At 40.1% G+C, this 21367-nt stretch overlaps 1 protein-coding gene across 3 annotated transcripts in view; it reads right to left on the bottom strand.

Annotated features, from left to right (window-relative positions):
* The window catches only part of BLTP2 (bridge-like lipid transfer protein family member 2), a 115961-nt gene that overhangs the window by 70997 nt on the left and 23597 nt on the right, over nucleotides 1-21367 (bottom strand). For all 3 annotated transcript variants that reach the window (XM_089693623.1, XM_089693622.1, XM_089693621.1), the window contains exons 5-12: nucleotides 17769-17887; nucleotides 15457-15517; nucleotides 12629-12842; nucleotides 12229-12337; nucleotides 12017-12141; nucleotides 5257-5324; nucleotides 3936-4081; nucleotides 2016-2134 (exon numbers count right to left, since the gene is read on the bottom strand). In XM_089693623.1, the coding sequence (XP_089549749.1) occupies nucleotides 2016-2134; nucleotides 3936-4081; nucleotides 5257-5324; nucleotides 12017-12141; nucleotides 12229-12337; nucleotides 12629-12842; nucleotides 15457-15517; nucleotides 17769-17887 (961 nt within the window). The remainder of the gene's footprint in view (nucleotides 1-2015; nucleotides 2135-3935; nucleotides 4082-5256; nucleotides 5325-12016; nucleotides 12142-12228; nucleotides 12338-12628; nucleotides 12843-15456; nucleotides 15518-17768; nucleotides 17888-21367) is intronic.

A 21367-nucleotide genomic window follows, 5' to 3' on the forward strand; every position in this document is an offset into this window, starting at 1 on the left:
GCAAAACAAAAATGGTTCTTTGCCCGAGAAAGTCACTAGGTCAGACACTCGCTCTACAAGGGTGATGGCTACAAGAAAAAAAAAACACCTTGTGGGTGTGATCAGAGAGAGGATTGTCTCTAATGGGTTTAAATGGCAGTTTCTAAAAGTGGAGAGGGAACCAGATCCAGAACCTATGGAGTGAAAGGGGAATGGGCGGGGAACGGTACATGATAAAACCCATGCAAAAAGCATGAGGGGCAAACAGTATCTGAAACAGGACAAAAGAGGCAGAAACCTGAACCTTAGTAGTGCTGTGAGCTAAACGCTGGCCCTGGCCCAGACCCAGCTGCAGGAAAGAGGAGGATTCATCTCACAGAGAAAATCCTGCGGTGGAAGCCTTGAGACTCACACCAAGTGAAGTTGGGCTTCAATGACCTATGAAAGAACTTGTGGGAAGTAGACTTCCTAGTTGGAGCATCATAGGCATTAAAGACACCAATGCCCCCTGTCCCTCACAACCAGCAACTAAGAAGCAGGATGGCCATTTGGACCTTAGAACAAAAGATATGTATAATCTGGCAAGATCTACAGAATGACTGCCAAGGGACTTACCAGGCCAGCGTTCCACATCTGCCTGGGCCAGTCCTGTAGCAATGAGACTCACCAGAATGCCCTCCTACTTAGGGAGGACATACATAGGTCAGGGCGTATGGATGTTGTGGGACCACTGAGGCATCCACTGCTTCCACTAGAGGATCCCTATAAAGATAGCAGTTTGTCACTTTAGCTCAGCCCACCCTTGCCCGTTTCTAGACAAATGCCTATCCAGCTTGCTTGTGGACCACCACTGTACAAACTGGATGACTGCAGACCAAAAATTTCAAGACTCCTTTTTTATTCATTCATAAAAGCAATACACAAGAAGTGAATGGAGTTGATCAATAATGTGCTTTAACCACAGGTCCTTATCTATCTGTGTGTGAAAAAGGTCATAAACATCCATTCATTTTTTATCAATTTTTTTAAGAAACAAATAAAAGAGGATATCAGAAATGGCTGGTGTGTGGTCATCTGATTATTTTGTACAGTAGAGGATCCCTGTATCTGTTAAAAAACCTGTCCAGTTTGTTGTTGAACCTGGAAGCCAGGAGCTCCACATCTAATGTCCCCACCTGTGACACAGGTCCCGGAACACTTTAGGATGTAAAATCACTCCTTCAGGTTTGGCTCTGATGGACCTGCCAGTTGTCTACACCTGGAAAGTGCACAGCTGACAAAGCTCGAATGTGAGGTTTCACCGAAAACAGGGTCTGTTCTACTTCTCTTGATGCAGCAAGACATCCACCATGGTATTTTCTGATTTAATCTGACCTGGGTGATTTTCTAGCAGGATAGTCCAACGCTACAAAGCCAGCCAAACTGATGAAAATTCCAGGATGTTAAGTAGGAGATAAAATTCCTATGATGACCAAGTACCCTGCCCTGACAAAGTTCCCAGAGCCAGAATATTAAGCCACCAAGTCAGGAGCAACCAGGTCTTTCATACCAACCAAAATCAGTCTCTTGTGAGACTGGTCCTACAATGGACAAAATGTTGCTTGTAGATGTCTGTAGCTAATCTGGGCAAAGGGAGCTGCCTTGAAGCAGAGCATCTCATGGGTTCTGCATTGGAGAATTTTAACCCAAGACCAGAGAGTTTCTCTTGTGGAAGAACCCTTTGGGCTGACATCCAATAAACAAAATGTCCAGTGCACACAGACACTGTACAGTGCACACAGACTCTGTATAAAAGACTGTTTGAAGAAATAGATTGGAGACACCCAACCAAATGCGCAACAATTTCACTTTCCTTACATTTTAAATAAGAAATACATTTCTGCCATAGTGGAATGTGACTGTTTTAGAACATTACCTTAAGCACATGTTCATGTAAAGATTTTTGGAAGAAACAAATTTTGGTTGTATTCAATGCAATATTATCCCTTCATTACTGACACTACTAAATAAAATTTGAAAAGATTACTATGACTCACCCAGTGACACAGATGAAAATCCCACAGCAAAAGGTTGGGCTTCCTCAAGCTGGACAGACACATTGACGTTAGAGATGTTCGAATTGAAAACTATTGGTGCTAATATCACAGGAAGAGGTCTACAACAAAACATGTAGATAGAAATATATATATTACAGAGTCCAAAAAATAAAAAGAGACATACTAAAGTCCATTTAGACCATATCTTTGAAGGGCACAGTGTTTAAATATTTCATGATGGGAGTACTTTTGTGTGTCAGTGACTGGAGTAGCTGTAGAAAGAAAGCATTACAGTAAAGCTCCACTTTCAGGAATTCTGGAGCAAACTTCAACCCACTCACCCTTCCCATAAAACAGAAGGTGCCCAAAGTTTACAGTTCATTTTATAAAGAAAGCAGCCATAGCCAGAACAGAAAAGACTGTCCCCTGCAAGCATGCTGCAGAGAAGGCCCAGGGGTCCAACACACCACCTGTTAATTCAGATTAAAAGCTCTTCAGTCAGAAAAGATCATGCTCCTAGGTGCTTGGAGATCGCTAGCTCTGACTTAACAGTGGGCATGTTGGACGCCTGCAGAGGAACCACTGCTTCATCACAGAGTGTAAGGAGCCTCCTCTGCAGCATATGGACAGAGGACAAGATTTTCTACTCAGGTTGTGGCTGCTTTCTAAAGGAAATTAACTGAAAGCCTTTGCATGCCTTTTGTTTTAATAAACCTAGAATGTATTAAGCTGATTTAAACTGAAAGTACAATTAGTATTTATTGAGCCTTACATTTAAATAAAAACAATGCATGGGCTTTGTTTCAAACAAGAGGAAAGAAACTTTCACAAAAGGATGAGCCAAAATAATAGAAAAAAACTCTATGAGAAAGTAAGGCTTGCTTTAAACATAAAAAACACTTCATTAAGCATACTGCAAAGTTAAAAGAAAAGGACAAAATAAATGGTGGGGCTCTGGCCATTTAACAGGTACATGAGGTTGAGTAAGAAAATATTAAAACTGAACACAGCTATTCAGATTTGGAATCATCTAATACATCAAATGACACTGAATAAGAGAAAATTTCCACACAAATCACAAAGCTGCTAAGAAAAAAAAGCATTATTTACTATATAGGTCTTTAAGAGTACAAAGGGGTATTACAGGTTTCCAAACCAAGGAAACGCAACATTTAATTTTGTACCTCACAATCTTAGGAGGCAAAGATTTACATTTGTACAATTTTAGAGTAGCAGCATAACATATGGCCCTTCAGCAAAACTGTTTCTCTATACCAGTAAGGCTAGCCATAGATGGATATTTTTTTTTTCAGTCATCCAGTGGGCTAATTAAAAAAATGTATATATAATCACCCATCCACACAAGCGAGGTGGATAGAGGAATTCCCCCTGCTATGCATTCTGACAGCTGGAATCCTCTGTTGTCAGAATACACTGATCAGCAGCTGCAACCGCTGACCAACAGTAGGTTTCTAGCATTCCTATTTGACGGACGTCGATCATTAGACCAACTTCTGTTGAGTAAGAATGGCCATACATGGATCAATATTTTGCTGGTTCAGCTGTCCATCTATGGCCTATCTATCTACAGCAGTAGTCTGATGCTTGATCACAACTGTGGGGAAGCACAGAAAAGGTGAGCAGTCTCTCCTGTAAAGTGAAAATTATGCTGCCTAGTAAGGGTTCACTGTAAACTATCACAAATAAAATCTGCACGAACTCTAGGCTGAACGAATGTAATACTCGCACAACTGAATCATGGCGATTTATTCTTAGAATATGGATGGCTCACAAAATAAGACTAAACCGCCTTATGCTGTATTATCAAATCTTCTTGTGCTGATCAGTGAAATAATGAGATTGGTCTTATATCTGAGCAATTACAGAGGAAAAAAAAATGGTATTCTTGGAAAAACTCACCGATTATTTTTGGTTGAGGCTTTTGCATCCTTTTGTAACTGACGATCCAGCGCCAGCAAGCTGAACCAATGAGAAAACTCCTGGTGACGGTAATGGATGATGCAAGTATTGAGAGTTGCATTGCTCTGGACATCAATGGATGTTACCTGGTGTGATGGAAGTAAGAAAAAACAAAATGCATTTTAACTGGGGCAAAGACAGCAATAATTGTATTAATGAGATTCTAACTCTTCCCCGCTGAATCCAAATCTAACAAAACAATGTGGGTTTTTACCACCAAGGAAACTATGTAAGAGAACTACACACTGACCATCATGTACATATTAACATGACAACCTTGTTCAGAAGATAGGCTATTTAATAAATGCAAAGGACAGATTATAAAATGCCTTTGTTGTAAACGTTTAGTGCAGCCTTTTTCAACCAGGGTGCCTTAAGGTTTCTTCAGAGGTGCCTTGGCAAAATGTCTAGAAATTGCCCAAAACACGTATACAAGCCAGCAGGTGGAACAAGCCTGCATTTTAGTTACTCAAAGCCACAGGTTTTCATTGTGCAGCATTAGAACCTTCTAGCCGCCGCCGTTCTGACAACCAATGACATCATCAGTTGATAAGTAGGATGTCAGTTGCCTGCACAGCATCCTTGTTTGACCTTCCCCTGTCCATCAGCACTAGGGTCACATTAACTGAGTGAGAGAGAGAAGCTGAGGAAGAAGAGAAACATTGAAATACTAGTCAGTACCAGTGTGCAAAAGTGTATTTGCTTTGGAAGAATAAACCACCTCTAATGTTGGGTGTCCTACATGCGTTGATGTTGCTGCATTATATAAAGCTATTAAAATAGTTTTTTACATTTAAGAATGGGGTGCCTCAAGACTGTCCATAATTTATAAGGATGCCTCAGGACTGTCCATAATTGTAGAGGGTGCCTTGACTAAAAAAAACATTGAGAAACACTGGTTTAGTGTATCAGTGTTTCCTAAAGTGTGGGATGTGTACTACAGCTGCTATTTGCGTTCATTGTAGGTGGGACTATGTAGGACGCAGGATGACAAAATGACCTCTGTTGTTGATACCAGAGACAGCATAATAGAACAATTTTTATGGGCCTTTGTGCGTTGCAGCGGACATTTGCAAATATTAAAAATATCTAACTGGACACTGGCATTGTAGCTAGGGTAAACATGGTAAATTTTAATATAGCAATAGGCAGCACTCAGACACTATGAAGGCTGTGATGGTGGCACACGATTGAGCAATGTTTGCAAAATACTACATTCTAGTAGTGTTTGTGAAAAGGTTTTAGCCACCTAAACTCTCACCTGTACACTGGCTTTTAAGTGGTTCAAGCAGACAATTCTCTGTCGGCTCTGAGACAACAGCAGACCATCTGGACAGAAATTAGAGACAGATATTACAGTATTAACTTACATAGGTAAATGCTACTCCCATTAATAATGTATTATCACATATTGTCAATGGAATTGTCTGTGGTAATATTTTGTGAAGCAGTAATATGAACTTGAATTCCGACTAAAAGAATTTCGGAAAAAAGGAAAAAAAAAAAAAGATGCCTCCATGAATTAACATTTGATTACTGCTTTAGATCATTTAGAAATATGAAGATCACCTCCAAATTAATTTCTTGGAGTACAGTACAGGCATATGCATATTCAGAGACAACTGGGTTACAGGCAGGAACATTCAGGTGATTGGACACTGGCAAAAAACTGTGAGAACCCCTCATCCTATAACCCCTCCTGCTCCAAGTTACATATTAGTCTGGCTGAAAAAAAGAGAAAAGTCCATCCAGTTCAACCATAAAAAAACCCTCCCTCTCTATCCTTCTCTTCTTTCGAGAGTCTCTGCATTCGGCTGTTTTCTCCCATTTCTCTGAGTATTGCAGTGATCTACCAGCTTCCTGGACCGGTGTTGCGCTTTCTTGATGACTTCTTTGCTTGGCTACCCTACTTTCTCTCCTCTGAAATACCCCCTATCATTCTTGGAGATTTTAACATCCCCATTAATGTGAACAACCCATCTACATCCCAACTCTTTAACCCTTACCTCATCTTTTGCCTTAACACAATGGATACACTCCTCCACTCACTCTGATGGGAATACACTAGACCTTGTTTTCTCCCATCTTTGCACTCCCTACAACTTCACAAATGCCCCCTTTCCTCTCTCTGATCACAATCTCATCACCTTCACAGTGTTCACGTCTACAAACACTTACCCACAGAAACCTTCACAACTTTAACCCTTCTATTTTCCACTCTGCAACTGACAGCCTCTATGACAGAATCTCTCCCCTGTCCTGGGCACTGCTGTCTAAAACAGTTCGCTTTCATCCACACTAGACTCACTTACTCCTCGAGCTACATGAAGTATCAGGCCCCGACCATTACAACCGTGGCAGACTGATGACACGAGAAATCTTAAGTGACATAGTCGTGCACTGGAGTGATTATGGCGTAAAACCAAATCTCAGCAAGCATTCACTCTATATAAATCTGCTTTCTTAACATACAGTTCCTCCCTCCATGCTGCCAAATAGGCCTACTTTGTCACTCTTATTAATACCTTGTCATCCTGTGCTCATCGGCTCTTCTCTACTTTTAACTCTACTTTCTCCACCTCCACCCAGTAACTCACTCACTGCTTACGAGATTGCAAATCATTTCAAAAACAAGATTGATGCAATTCGTAGGAGCATCTCTGCTACACAGAGATCTATCCCACTTAGCATACCTTGTACTAAACCTCAACACTTTCCTTTTTTGACCTTGCTACTATTGCCCTCTGGATCCTGTCCACTCACAACTACTACGGTCACCCTCTTCTTCTGTCCTATGCTCCCTCACTCACATCTTCAATCTCTCCCTCTCTAATGGTACCTTCCCCACCCCTCTAAAGCATGCACAGATCACTTCCATACATAAAAAGCCCTCCTTGGACCCCACCAACCTGAACAATTTAAGACCCATCTCTCTGCTTCTGTTTACTTCTAAACTCTTAGAACGCTTAGTCTACAATCGCCTGAGCTCCTACCTCACATACAACAACCTTCTTGATCCTTTACAGTCTTGCTTTCGCACACTACACTTCACTGAACCTGCCCTACTAAAACTCACTAATGATTTACTAACTGCTAAAACTAATGGCCACTACTCCATACTCTTACTGCTTGACCTCTCTGCAGCTTTTGATACTGTTGACCATCCCCTCCTCCTCAAAAAACTCCACTCTCTTGGCCTCCGAGACTCTGCTCTCTCCTGGTTCTCATCCTACCTATTGCAGAGCTCCTTTAGCAGTACCTATAAAACTCTGTTTCCTCCTCTACACTCCCTCTTTCTGTAAGGGTTCCTCAAGGTTCTGTCCTTGGACCCCTTCTCTTCTCCATCTACACCTCCTCCCTTGGTCACTTGATAAACTCCCATGGCTTTAAGTACCATTTCTATGCTGATGGCACACAAATCTATCTTTCTACTCCTCACCTCACCCCTTCAGTCTCCTCTCGCATTACTAACCTACTAAGTGACATATCAGCATGGGTGTCACTCCACTTCCTCAAACTAAATCTTTCCAAAACTGAGCTCTTAGTATTCCCCCCAGCCCGTGCCCCCTCCCCTGACTTCTCCATCAAGATCAATAATACAATCATCAGCCCTCCCCTAGGTGTAATCCTACACTCCCATCTGTCCTTTCAGCCCCAAATCCAATCACTGTCCAAATCATGTAGATTTCACCTCCGCAACATCTCCAAGTTTCACCCGTTCTTAACCTCTGAAATTACTAAGTAACTTATTCACTCCCTTGTTATCTTTCGCCTTGACTATTGTAACTCCCTCCTCATTAGCCTACCTCATCGCAGGCTATCCCCTCTTCAGTCTATCATGAATGCTGCTATCAGATTTGTCCACCTTACTAACCGTTCCTTATCTGCCATCCCTCTCTGCCAATCCCTCCACTGGATTCCCATTGCCTAATGAATAAAATTCAAAACATTAACAATAACATATAAAGCCATTTGTAACTCTGCCCCAAATTACATTACCAATCTGGTCTCCAAATATCACCCAAACCATCCTCTCCGCTCCTCACACGACCTCCTGCTATCTAGCTCTGTTGTCTCCTCCTCCCATGCTCGTCTCCAGGACTTCTCAAGAGCCTCCCCCATCCTCTGGAACTCTCAAACCATATCTATCTATCGCCTATGTTGCCCACTTTTAGGCGATCTCTGAAAACATCTCTCTCTTCAGGGAAGCCTATCCCGCCTTCAGCTAATAACAGAATCTTCTATTTCTCCTATCAGTTCATCCCCTACAGTTATACCTTTTGTACCACCAACCCCTCCCTCTTAGATTGTAAGCTCCAAGGAGCAGGGCCCTTCTTACCCTCTTGTATTGAACTGTATCGTTGCTGTATTTTCTCCCATTATATTGTAAAGCGCTGAGCAAACAGTTGGCACTATATAAATCCTGTATAATAATAATAATAACTAACAGGCCTATAATTACTTGGTAACGATTTTGACCCCTTTTTAAATATTGGCACTACATTGGCCTTACGCCAATCCAGTGGTACTATGCCAGTCATTAAAGAGTCCCTAAAAATTAGAAACAATGGCTTTGAAATAACAGAGCTCAATTCTTTAAGGACTTGTGGGTGTATGCCATCCAGTCCAGGTGCTTTATTCACCTTTATTCTGTCTAAATATTTTTGGATCATATCAATTGTGAGCCAATGTGGATCATCTGGAGCGGTGTCAATACCATGCCCATTATGGACAAGAGCTCCCCCATGCTCCTTTGTATACACAGAGCTGAAGAAGGTATTTAATAAATTTGCCTTCTCTTTGTCCCCAGTCACCCACTCTAGATTATTTTGTAAAGGGCCTACATGCTCAGACCGAACCTTTTTACTATTAATATATTTGAAGAATTTTTTGGGGTTGGTCCTGCTATATTTTGCAATCTGTCATTCGTTTTCAATTTTTACGGCCTTTATTTCCTTTTTGCATATTTTGTTATATTCTTTGTAATGTTTAAAAGATGATAGCGTTCCTTAATTTTTATATTTAATAAAAGCTCTTTTCTAATTATCTATACCTTTTTTAACTTTGGCCGTAAGCCACAGAGATTTGATTTTTAGCCTTTTAAACTTGCTACCCATGGGAATGTATTTTGCAGTGTGTTCACTTACAGTCTTTTTGAAGAACTCCCATTTCTGTGTTGTGTTCATTGATGCCAATATTCCCTCCCAGTCTAAGTCTTGGAGAGCAGCTCTCAGGCTTGCAAAATTAGCTCTCTTAAAATTGAGTGTTTTTATATTTCCCATATGTGCTTGCTGTTTACAGCTAACAATAAATTAAATCATGTTATGGTCACTGCTACCAAGATGTTCTTTTATATGGACATTCGTAATAAGCTCTGCATGGTTTGAGATTTGACCAAGCGCATGCACTTGAAACGCGTTGTGTTGGATACCAGTTTCAGCGTGCGGTCCATGTACAGTGCCAGACTTTCGCTTTTTTTATCCCCGGAGGTGTGACATCCCTTCTGGTGCGCCGCGGTCCCCGGCCGGGTTCATCAATCGGGCTTTCATTCCCGATCCGAGGGACTCTAGAAGTGAATGGACATTCCTCCAGCTACAGCCTGGTCCACCCTGCTGCATTAGGATTGCATTTGGTGACACTGTTTGTCGGTATGCTAATAAAGCCATGTTTTTGCTATTCAAGCAGGGTGATTATCTATTATACTCCTCATGGTACTGCAGTATCAATATCACTCACCAATATCTATATTGCAACCCACAGTCACATCAGCACTGGTTTTTATTACATGGTTTGAGATTACCAGGTCCAGCAGAGCATCATTCCTAGTTGGGTTCTCTATGAACTGTACCATAAAACCGTCCTGTAGTAGGTTTAAAAAGTTTTGCCCTTTCACTGTTCCTGCAGTACCATTACTCCAGTCAATTTGCGAGTAGCTAAAATCCCCCATTATTATCACTGTCCCAGCCCTTTCGATCTGTGCAGCCTCAAGTTCTTTTAGCAAGCAATAAGGACAACACAGAGGGGAAAGTATACTGTGTCTTATATTCTACTCCAAGGAAAGGATTTTATAGGCTAGAAAAAAAAAACACATTTTACTGTTCATATGTTACAGAACACAGGCAAAGTCAGATGCAGTTGAGATGTCCTATAGCAATACCAATGAGTGGAGGGCAAAACGACAAAACCAGCCAACAGCACACTCATGCAGATCACCTCTGCCTTGGACCTGTATAGCACTATGTGGCAAACCAAACACACTGCAATGCATGCCAAGGTGGGCACTTAACACGGGGTCCAGAGTCCAAAGGAGTACAAACAAACAATATAACCCCCCCTCCCCCGTAGAGAGAACTATCCAACACCTAAATAACATTAGCAAAGAACTAGGCCTGCTGGGAGGTGGGGAGCGGAGTAACATTACAAAGGAGTCTTCACAGTTCTTTTGCTGGTGTCCAATCACCTGAAGGTACCTGCCTGTAACACAGCTATCTATGAATCTGCCTGTGTCATGTATGAACATGAAAAAGGAACAGCTCCAGTTGGAGGGGTGCGGTTCACCACTCCACATTTCTACCTTCCTCTCTTTTACCTTCTTCTTAATTGTATTCAATTATTATTATACAGGATTTATATAGCGCCAACAGTTTGCTCAGTGCTTTACAATATAACGGGAGACAATACAGCAACAATACAGTTCAATACAAGAGGGTTAGGAGGGCCCTGCTCCTTGGAGCTTACAATCTAAGAGTTATTTATACATAGGTTTTGTCAAAGTTTGGTAGAATAAGATACAGGTTTCCTTATTACAGAGGTAATATTATTATATGGAATTAGAGAACATTAACAGAGTATAGAAAAGAGCCCAGAAATAGGCATATGCTTTTGTATGAGAAACGGTTTTTGAAAAGAACAAACTATTGAAAAAGAAAAAAGGTACAGCTCCTAAATCTGAAAATAAATGAGATTTCCACATAGAGGAGGATTACAGATTCTAAAGCAACATTAAAATTTTAATTAATCCTGGAAATCCCTTGGACATCATCTTGTGATGAACACAGGTATGGCTTATATGTTTCCAGTAAACAACACTACATTAACCACTTAAGCTTCGGAAGATTTTACCCCCTTCATGACCAGGCCATTTTTTGCTATACCGCCCTGCGCTACTTTAACTGTTAATTGCACAGTCATGCTACTCTGTACCCAAACAAAATGTATATAATTTTATTCACACAAATAGAGCTTTCTTTTGGTGGTATTTGATCACCACTGGGTTTTTATTTCTTGCTATATAATTGAAAAAAGACCAACAATTTTGAAAAATAATTTTTTTTCACTTTTTGCTATAAATTACATCCAATAAGAAAAATGTAAAAATCTAATTTCATCATAAATTTTGGCCAAAATATATTCTGCTACATGTCTTTGATAAAAAAAAAATCTCAATAAGTGTATATTGATTGGTTTACGTGAAGGTTATAGCGCCTACTAACTATGGTATTTAATCTGGAATTTTTATTTTATACTACTAAAAGGCAGTGATCAGCGACTTATAAGAAGACTGCGATAGTGTGGCGGGTAATCTGACACTGAGAGGAACTAACTGCCACCACCAGTGACACTAATACGGTGATCAGTGTTATTATACACGATCACTGTACTAATGACACTGGCTGGGAAGTGGTTAACATCTAGGACGATCAAGAGGTTAAATGTGTGAATAACTATGTCCAATGTGTAAAGTGTGCTGCTTTTACTAATCGATCTCCAAGTTTCTCCTCCTTGCTTTGCATTGTTCCCTCTGTCCAGAGCTCTGTGTTGTCAACACAGCGGGTGCTGGCCGGGGGGCACGCCTGCATGCGCACAAAACCCTGAAGTAAGCAGCGGTACGTTGCCTACGGTGGCTGCCCGTATACAGTACATTGCAGGCAGGCAGTCGTTAAGTGGTTAAAAAATGTTCAGTAGAGATATAACACTTTCAGCTTTAGCACCAATTAACCTTCCAGTAATTCAGTACTTACCTTCCACTAGCAGTTCAGAGGTCATTTGAGCAAGTTCTGAAGTGCCAATGAACTTGCGCATGGGCAGCTGATCCTCTTCACGTAAATAAGAATATTGTAGGAGCTTTAATGTCCAGTTTAGGTGCCTGGGAAGAAGCACAGCATTTCTGCTAAAGTCACTATACAGTGTTATTTACATATAATCAGCCTTTGATTTATTGTTGAGATTTTACCTCTGTTGGCTGTTCATAGACAGGACCACAGTGCTGTTCTCAAAACCCACATCCAGCTTACAAGGAAGCCGCTCAACAAGCTGCAACCACTTGGGAGGTTCAGCATCTCCTGCAAGTGCAAAGGAACATCAATCAAATGATCCCAGAGAAACTACTAGCTTTGGTGAATTTGAGAGGACTTTTTAAACTTTAGATGCAACAAAAAAAAAAATGTCGTTCCTAAGGTGAATCCCATACTGAAAACAGTAATCGGAAAATAACTGTTTTGTGAGGTAGACTGTTCAACATTATCATTAAACTGTCAAATGGAATATCAATAAAGTTTCAAAAATTTTAAGCACTGGTGGTGACACTTGCCAACACTACGTACCTATCTTTCAGTGGAATCCTTGGTACTAACCTAGGTTTGCCTGTTCCTCAATGTTACAGCTCCCTTCAGTGTTGCTCTGCACTGCTGAAACCAGCTTCTTCTGCAACAGGTCACTGTTGAAGAGACTTTCATGCACCTCTACATGTAGGGAACGCACCCTCAGACTGGCTGCACGCAAGCACTTTTCCTTAAAGCTGCACTCCAGAGACAGAGCCAGGGACAGTTCTGCAAGACAGGCTTCATCCTGAAGTCACACCAGAAAAACATTTTTTATATGAGACAAGTTCTAAGATAGAAAAGTATTCAAAAGAAAACCTTTGGGACATAGAAAATAATATTCTTTAAATATTAACAGCATACTAATACTTCCTATACACTCAATATCATACACAGGTAAATGTGCAGACAATGTAATACCATGACTTAATTTACTATTCTGGCATTTGACAAGCAAACATAGTTAAACAGAGTATTTAATATGAATATTAAAAAAATATAAAATTAATATTTAATTAGAGTAATTTACTCTGCACACTGTACCTAACTATAATGGATTTAACTTTTGGAATTAAAGTGGTTCTAAAGTCAAAAACGTTTTTTACCTTAAAGCATTCTATGCAGTAATTTAAAAAATGCTCCCACTGCCTTTTGTAGCCCCTCCACACCTAAACACTTACCTTACTCTTCTTACCGCTCCAATGTGTACTGGCTGCAGCACTGCTCCTCCACTTCCTAGCCTCACAGGAAACACAGGCAGCAGAGGGAGCCATAGGCTATTACTGCTGTCAGTCAAACTCCTGTGTGGAGGGAGCGGGGGCATGGATTACCAGCTCCGTGAGTGCCCCCTTAGCATACGGCTTGTTGAGGGAGAACACGCAGAAGAAGCAGCAGACAGTGCCAGATTTCAGAAGCGGAGGTAAGGGATTTCTCTGTGCACTACCACTGCACAGTGCAGGTAAAGAAAACATCTTTTTTATTTGTGAAAAAAAGCATCATTTTAAAGCTAAACTTTATAAACTTCCTAAACTTATAGCAAACTGCTAAATAGATATTTACTGTTTTACCTGCCAAATGATTTGCAATTCTTTCTATACCATCCTGAAAATTACACAGGATGGTATAGAAGATATAACACCAACATGTCAGAAAATTTAAATTAAAAAAAAAAAAAAATCAAAAACAGAATCACTGAATTGGAAAAAGGATCACTCCCTTGTGTTAGGATTTTGTTGAACCACCTTTTGCCAAGGTGGTACAAGCCTTTAGTCTGTTGGGATAGGTCTCTACTAACTTTGCACATCTAGACTTTGCAATATTTGCCCACTCTTCTTTGCAGAACTCCTCAAGTTCAGTTAAATTTGATAGTAACTGTTTTGGACTGCAGTCTTCAAGTCATTCCACAGATTTTCAATGGGGTATAAATCTAGGCTCTAACTAGGCCATGCAAGGACATTTACCTTTTTCTCTTTCAACCACTTTGTGGTCATTTTTGCTGTGTGCTTTGGGTTATTGTCATGTTGGAAGGTAAACCTTCTTCCCATTGACAGCTTTCTAGCAGAGGGCAGCAGATTTTCCTCAAGAATTTCAATATTGTTGTCACATACACACAATGAACACTCTTTGTCATACATTCCTGCAACTGCTTCAGAGTTGCTGTAGGCCTCTTGGTAGCCTCTCTGACTCTTTCATCCAGTTTGGAGCGACATCCTGATCCAGGGAGGGTCTGTGTTGTACCAAACACATTCCACTTCTTAATAATAGACTTCACTGTGCTTCTAGGCATTGATAAAGCCTTTGAAATTCTTTTGTATCCATCTCTTGACTTGGGCCTGTCCACAACTTTATCCCGGAGATCTTTTGACAGTGCCTTGCCACCCATAGTTGATTGTTTGCTTCAGATGCACTACCAGGGACTTACATGCTCCAAGAAAGCTCTTTTCATGCTGAGCTAATCAAAATGACCACAGCTAAAAGTTAAATGGCCATTGTGTGCCATAGAGAAGGTGATTGGCTATACCTAATTGAGTTTATAAGTCATTTTTAGATGGAAGGGAGGGCCTGATCCTATTTCCAACTCAGTGATTCTGTTTTTGATTTTTTGTCTCTTTCTGACAAACTGGTGTTATATCTTTCACATGGATGTTATATGTTTCACTGAATAAATACAGCTGGATAAAACAAAAACGGTGTCTGTCTTCATTTCAGGCTGCAAAGCAACAAAATGTGATTATTTTAAACAGTGTGATTCTTTTCTATACCCATTGCAGATGCTGGTTCAAAGTTAAAAAAGAACAAGTTCTGGTAGTAAATGTAATTTACTGCAATATAGCAGTTCAGATGTATTCTATGAACATTTGATTAAAACGTGAGGGCAAACGTTTAGTTTTAGAGAGAGCATGAAGAAAAGTTGTATGCATTAGTAGGCAGGAGATTGAGGAAAGAAAATATCTTCGCCCACAATAATAAATGTGATGTAAATATCAATTTCCTTCATTACCAGTAAGCTTATTTGCAACCAGTGAATTTTAATAAGGTTTTTCTTATATTGGTAGCATGGCGGCAATGTGGGTATCAGAGGCCGGCGTTCCTGAATTTGTGGTTTCCTTTATTGTCAGAAGCATGGCCTATATGTAGTTTGTATATGTGCAAATAAATTGAATCTTGCCATGGTGGCTTCCTCCCAAAATGCACACATAGATGAAGGTTTACCGACTTCTACCCAAATCAGTCCTAGAGTATGTCTGTACAGTCATGGTGGGGGCTATATAGACATGTCCTTTGGAAATTGCTGAACAGCATGGAAGTGTAATATAATAGAGCTTACATTAAGCTTTAGTATTCTTTGACAAACTTCTCACCTGCTTACTGCTTTTTAGTAATTTGCTGGTTAGTTGGTTAAGATTCACTGTGTAGTCTATCCTGAAAGAAAAAAAGGAAATGATTAGTAATTCCATGCATTCACTATCTGCAGAGTTGGCTTCATTTACCAACATATCTAGTAAAAACCATTAGTTCTGTTCCAGTATCATATTACCACTAGACAACTACAACTGAAAAATATAAAATTTGACTGCAATGGGGTTATATTATTTAAGCCACCATAAATGTGTATAAGCTCGTGTGAATGAGCAATTACAAATTAGGAGATGACCCAAAACACCAACACTTTTTAATCACAGCTGCAAATTCCATTTTTGTCAGGCCTGTAAATGACTGTCTTTCCTCCTGACTAGAAACAGGTCAGTTTTGTCCTACTGAACCTTATCAGCACAACTTTCAAAGCTGCAGTCAACATATGAAGCACCACAGTAGTGACCTAGAGTACTGAACACAAGCTGGAAGATTTCAGGCAATAGGTAAAAGCAGACCTTTCCCCTAATATATTGAAATTCACACCAGCATGCATTTTTTTAAATGTAATTATTTTTTGTGTTTTGCCCTCCTTATTTCCCTAAAAGGCACAGAAGAAGTACCCTGGCCACACTCGTACCTTCTGGGAAGGCAATGTTACTGGGGCCTTCAGAGAGCTCTCATGCCTAACCTGCAGATCTCGCTGTATTGTTGAACTATCAAATTCGCAAGATGGAGTGAATGATCTCATCTTGCGAATGCCCACTAAGTCTAAAAGGCTTACGCGTTTTGGAAATAAATCTTAGTCATAGCATAACTTATTTCTATAACTAAGGGCGCGTTTATTTCTAACTCTTGCCAAACGCCCCTATAGCGTTTGAGAGGCGTTTGAGAGGCGTTTGGGAAGTGTTTTTAACGCTCCTCAAAACGCTCCCAAAACGTTCTATGCATGGTTTTGAGGCGTTTGCCAAGAGTTATAACCCCACCACAAATGCCTAAAATGAAGTTAAATGGTATTAACGCTCTGCAAAATCCTCGCAAACGCCTGCCAGGTGTTTGAGGAGCGGCACCATAGACTTGAATGGGAGGCTTCAACTCCTCCTGACTTGACATGAGGTGCCAGTTTTGCCGCGATGCAACGCAATAGGACACTTCAGTGTGAACAGCACTGTGTGCTGACATTTGCAGAATTTTCATAGGTGTTTGAGAAGCGTTAAAAACACTTCCCAAACACCGGTCTGATGCCCTGCTGACAAAGCTAGTGTGAACGTAGCCTAAGGCTTATTGCCAAAACGCGTAAGCCATATTATCTGTACTCTTACTCATTACAATAAAGCTAATTATTCGGGAAGACTAGTAGCTGGCTCTTCAAATCTTCATTTTCAATAACACGAAGAGCCTGGACAAGGCCATTTATGACTGGACTACCAGGTACTTTAATGAAAGCTATTTAAAAACAAAACCTGAAAATTAATTATGATTGTTAAAGACTATATGAGATTTAAGCAATTGTGATTACATCTATTTTAAACTGGCTTACAGGAACAATTGAGTACTGTCTGTGATACTTTTTTTATTCGCACTGACATACAATTTTGAGGACAAAATTGTATGTTAGTGCAAATAAAAAAAAGTATCACAGACAGTACTCAATTGTTCCTGTTGCAAATGCACTAATATGGCTACAATCACCTCACTCAAACTGGCTTACAAAAACTAATCTCTTGATCTTGACAAGGATGTTCCAGTTTTTGGCAATTTGGTTGTTTGCTGTAATTTCAGTGGGTTAACCCTTTGAGGACCGTAAGGTTTTGGAACGCCAAAAGAATCAATTTTTTTGTTTTTAAAGTTTGTACACTTCAGTTGCTGTAACTAAGCCATTTCATGAAATAATTGGCAAAAAACTAGATCCATTTGTTGTTTGTTGATAAGAACTAATATTTTGACTCAAACCAAAAAAAAAAAAAAAAAAGAGTTTTAAGTTCTTAATCAGATGATACACGCAATTACTAACATGGGACAAATACGTCCTTTGGTCCTCAAAGGGTTAAGACTATAAATCAGTAAGGTAGTAAAAGGGCCTTAGTGATTTAACAGTTTCCAGCAGCAAGCTTTTTTTCTGTATCACAACGACCAGTACTCCAAAATCTATAGATCAACTGTGTTTTGATGGCAGAAGAGTTTCTGTAAACATTAACTGACAAAGATCACCAAAGGTTACATTCCATTCATATTTCTACAGTGAGTCAAGTACCATGGAAATGCATTCGATATACTGTATATTCTAATTTTAACACTAGTAGTAAAAGTATTTGCCTACTTTTTCCCATCACTGTCCAGTATTACATCTATCTTCGAAAAAGTGACATGCCACAAAGATTCAGACTCGGCCACATTCAGAACCATAATATTCACAGAATCCAGATGTATAGACAGCAACTGCAGAAATGCAACAGACAAATATTAATAAGGTTAAATATACATTACATTTCTATATTGTTCTTTGTTTTTTTTTTTTTTCAATAAAATCAATCTCCCGCCTTAAAGTGATAGCAAAATTGCTTCTTTTTTTTTTTTTTAATAAAAATATGTCATACTTACCTGCTCTGTGCAATGGTTTTGCACAGAGCATCCCCAACCCTCCTCTTCTCGGGTTTCCTGCTTATGCTCCTGGCTCCACCTCCTCTCTGTGTGCCACCACAGAAAGCCGCTTCCTATAGCGACAAACATGTGGGCTTGATCTTTATGTGTTGTTCTGTTTTTGCTTCTGTTGAACAGACAGCGGTACATACAGACAGAAATTCATCCAGGTCCTGCTGAACTGGTCAGTTTTTGGTTACTGTATACCCATCTTTAGCCTTTACAACCACTTAAATTTAACTTTTTTTTTTTTTTTTCCCATCCCCTACATCTCTTCTAACATTCTGCTAAATCTTTGTTTCAGTACTGCTTAGACCTGAAGAAGGGGACATTCCCCCGAAAGCTTGTCCTCAAAATTGTATGTTAGTGAAAATAAAAAAAGTATCACGGACAGTACTCAATTGTTGCTATGGAAAACAACAAACCTTTAAAATACTATCTATTTAAGTTAAAGCTATACTGTTTTTGAAACATCTGCAGAAAATGTTCCTATAGCGCCCATCTGCTTTAACCCCTTGACGCCGACGGCACACAAATATGCGGCCTCACGGAACTGGGCTTTTTTCCGTGGTGCCGCATATTTGCATACCTGTCTTTGTGCTGGGAGCGCGTCACTCGGCGCGCTCCCAGCACAGAGACCGCGGTGTCACTGAGAGCTCCGGGTCCCATTCTAACGATCAGGACCTGGGACTCCTGATTCCGGGTCACGTGATCGCTGTGATAGCCTCTGATCAATCACTGTGCAGCCCGGCCCCCTTGTTTTTTCTCTCTCTATGAATGGAGAAGAGAGATACATTGTATCTCTCTAACTCCTGGCATACAGAGAAAAAAAAATGTTTGTAAAAAAAAAAAAAAAAAAGATAAATAAATATTAAAAAATAAAACTAAAGAAAAATACCTAGATCAAGGTTTGATCTAGTTCAGAGCCAGGGTTAGTGGTTGGGTCAAGGTCAAATGTCAGGATTTTAAAAAAATTTGGTGTCATTTAGTGTTAATGTCAGGGTCAGTGTGTTTAGGTCAGGTAGAAAAAAAAAGACAAAAACAAAATGCGCACTATTGTTTCTGGGCTGTACTACGAGTACAAACAACAAATAACATACATATACAGTCAGGTCCATAAATATTGGGACAGCAACACAATTCTAACATTTTTGGCTCTATACACCACCACAATGGATTTTAAATGAAACAAACAAGATGTGCTTTAACTGCAGACTGACAGCTTTAATGTGAGGGTATTTACATCCAAATCAGGTGAACGGTGTAGGAATTACAACAGTTTGCATATGTGCCACCCACTTGTTAAGGGACCAAAAGTAATGGGAAAATTGGTTTCTCAGCTGTTCTATGGCCAGGTGTGTGTTATTCCCTCATTATCCCAACTACAATGAGCAGATAAAAGGTCCAGAGTTCATTTCAAGTGTGCTATTTGCATTTGGAATCTGTTGCTGTCAACTCTCAAGATGAGATCCAAAGAGCTGTCACTATCAGTGAAGCAAGCCATCATTAGGCTGAAAAAACAAAACAAACTCATCAGAGAGATAGCAAAAACATTAGGCATGGCCAAAACAACTGTTTGGAACATTCTTAAAAAGAAGGAACGCACCGGTGAGCTCAGCAACACCAAAAGGCCCGGAAGACCATGGAAAACAACTGTGGTGGATGACCAAAGAGTTCTTTCCCTGGTGAAGAAAACACCCTTCACAACAGTTGGCCAGATCAAGAACACTGTCCAGGAGGTAGGTGTATGTGTGTCAAAGTCAACAATCAAGAGAAGACTTCACCAGAGTGAATACAGAGGGTCCACCACAAGATGTAAACCATTGGTGAGCCTCAAAAACAGGAAGGCAAGATTAGAGTTTGCCAAAAGACATCTAAAAAAGCCTTCACAGTTCTGGAACAACATCCTATAGACAGATGAGACCAAGATCAACTTGTACCAGAGTGATGGGAAGAGAAGAGTATGGAGAAGGAAAGGAACTGCTCATGATCCTAAGCATACCACCTAATCAGTGAAGCATGGTGGTGGTAGTGCCATGGCGTGGGCATGTATGGCTGCCAATGGAACTGGTTCTCTTGTATTTATTGATGATGTGACTGCTGACAAAAGCAGCAGGATGAATTCTGAAGTGTTTCAGGCAATATTATCTGCTCATATTCAGCCAAATGCTTCAGAACTCATTGGACGCCGCTTCACAGTGCAGATGGACAATGACCCAAAGCATACTGCAAAAGTAACCAAAGAGTTTTTTAAGGGAAAGAAGTGAAATGTTATGCAATGGCCAAGTCAATCACCCGACCTGAATCGGGCTGAGCATGCATTTCACTTGCTGAAGACAAAACTGAAGGGAAAATGCCCCAAGAACAAGCAGGAACTGAAGACAGTTGCAGTAGAGGCCTGGCAGAGCATAACCAGGGATGAAACCCAGCGTCTGGTGATGTCTATGCGTTCCAGACTTCAGGCTGTAATTGACTGCAAAGGATTTGCAACCAAGTATTAAAAAGTGAAAGTTCGATTTATGATTATTATTCTGTCCCATTACTTTTGGTCCCTTAACAAGTGGGTGGCACATATGCAAACTGTTGTAATTCCTACACTGTTCACCTGATTTGGATGTAAATACCCTCAAATTAAAGCTGACAGTCTGTAGTTAAAGCACATCTTGTTCGTTTCATGTCAAATCCATTGTGGTGGTGTATAGAGCCAAAAATGGTAGAATTGTGTTGATGTCCCAATATTTATGGACCTGACTGTATATGGTATTGCTGCGATCATCAAGAGCTGGAGAATTTATTTTGGGTTGTTCTTTGGTGGTAGGTTATGGTCGTAACAAGAAACACATAGCTAAATAAAAAAAATGTTGTTTTTTTTTACTATTTTGGGCCAGTTTTCCTTTGATAGTAAAAAAAATTAGGCGCTATCCATTATCATTTACCACCAAATGAAAGCCCAATTTGTCCTGAAAAAATCATGGTATAATCCACCTAGATGTACAAAGTACAGCTTTACTATCACATGTCAACGTTGCAGAATTGTGCTTTGGCATTTACATTTGTTTTACCCTTAGACATGAAGGGGTTAAACTTCATAAATTATCTTTAATGGTCTCCTTTACTAAGCCTACAGTTCTTACTTATTAATAAGCAAAGTCCTTTCCGAGGCAACGGGTAGGTCAAGAGCCTGACAAGCCTAATGGTCCAAGACAGCTGAAAACCAATATATTGTTATCTTGTGCCATGGCACACAATATCAAATTTGACATTTTTATAACCATAGTC

This window comes from Staurois parvus, unplaced genomic scaffold, assembly GCF_062004578.1.
Source record: "Staurois parvus isolate SC_StPar_1 unplaced genomic scaffold, SC_StPar_1.0 ptg000635l, whole genome shotgun sequence".
Lineage (NCBI taxonomy): Eukaryota > Metazoa > Chordata > Amphibia > Anura > Ranidae > Staurois > Staurois parvus.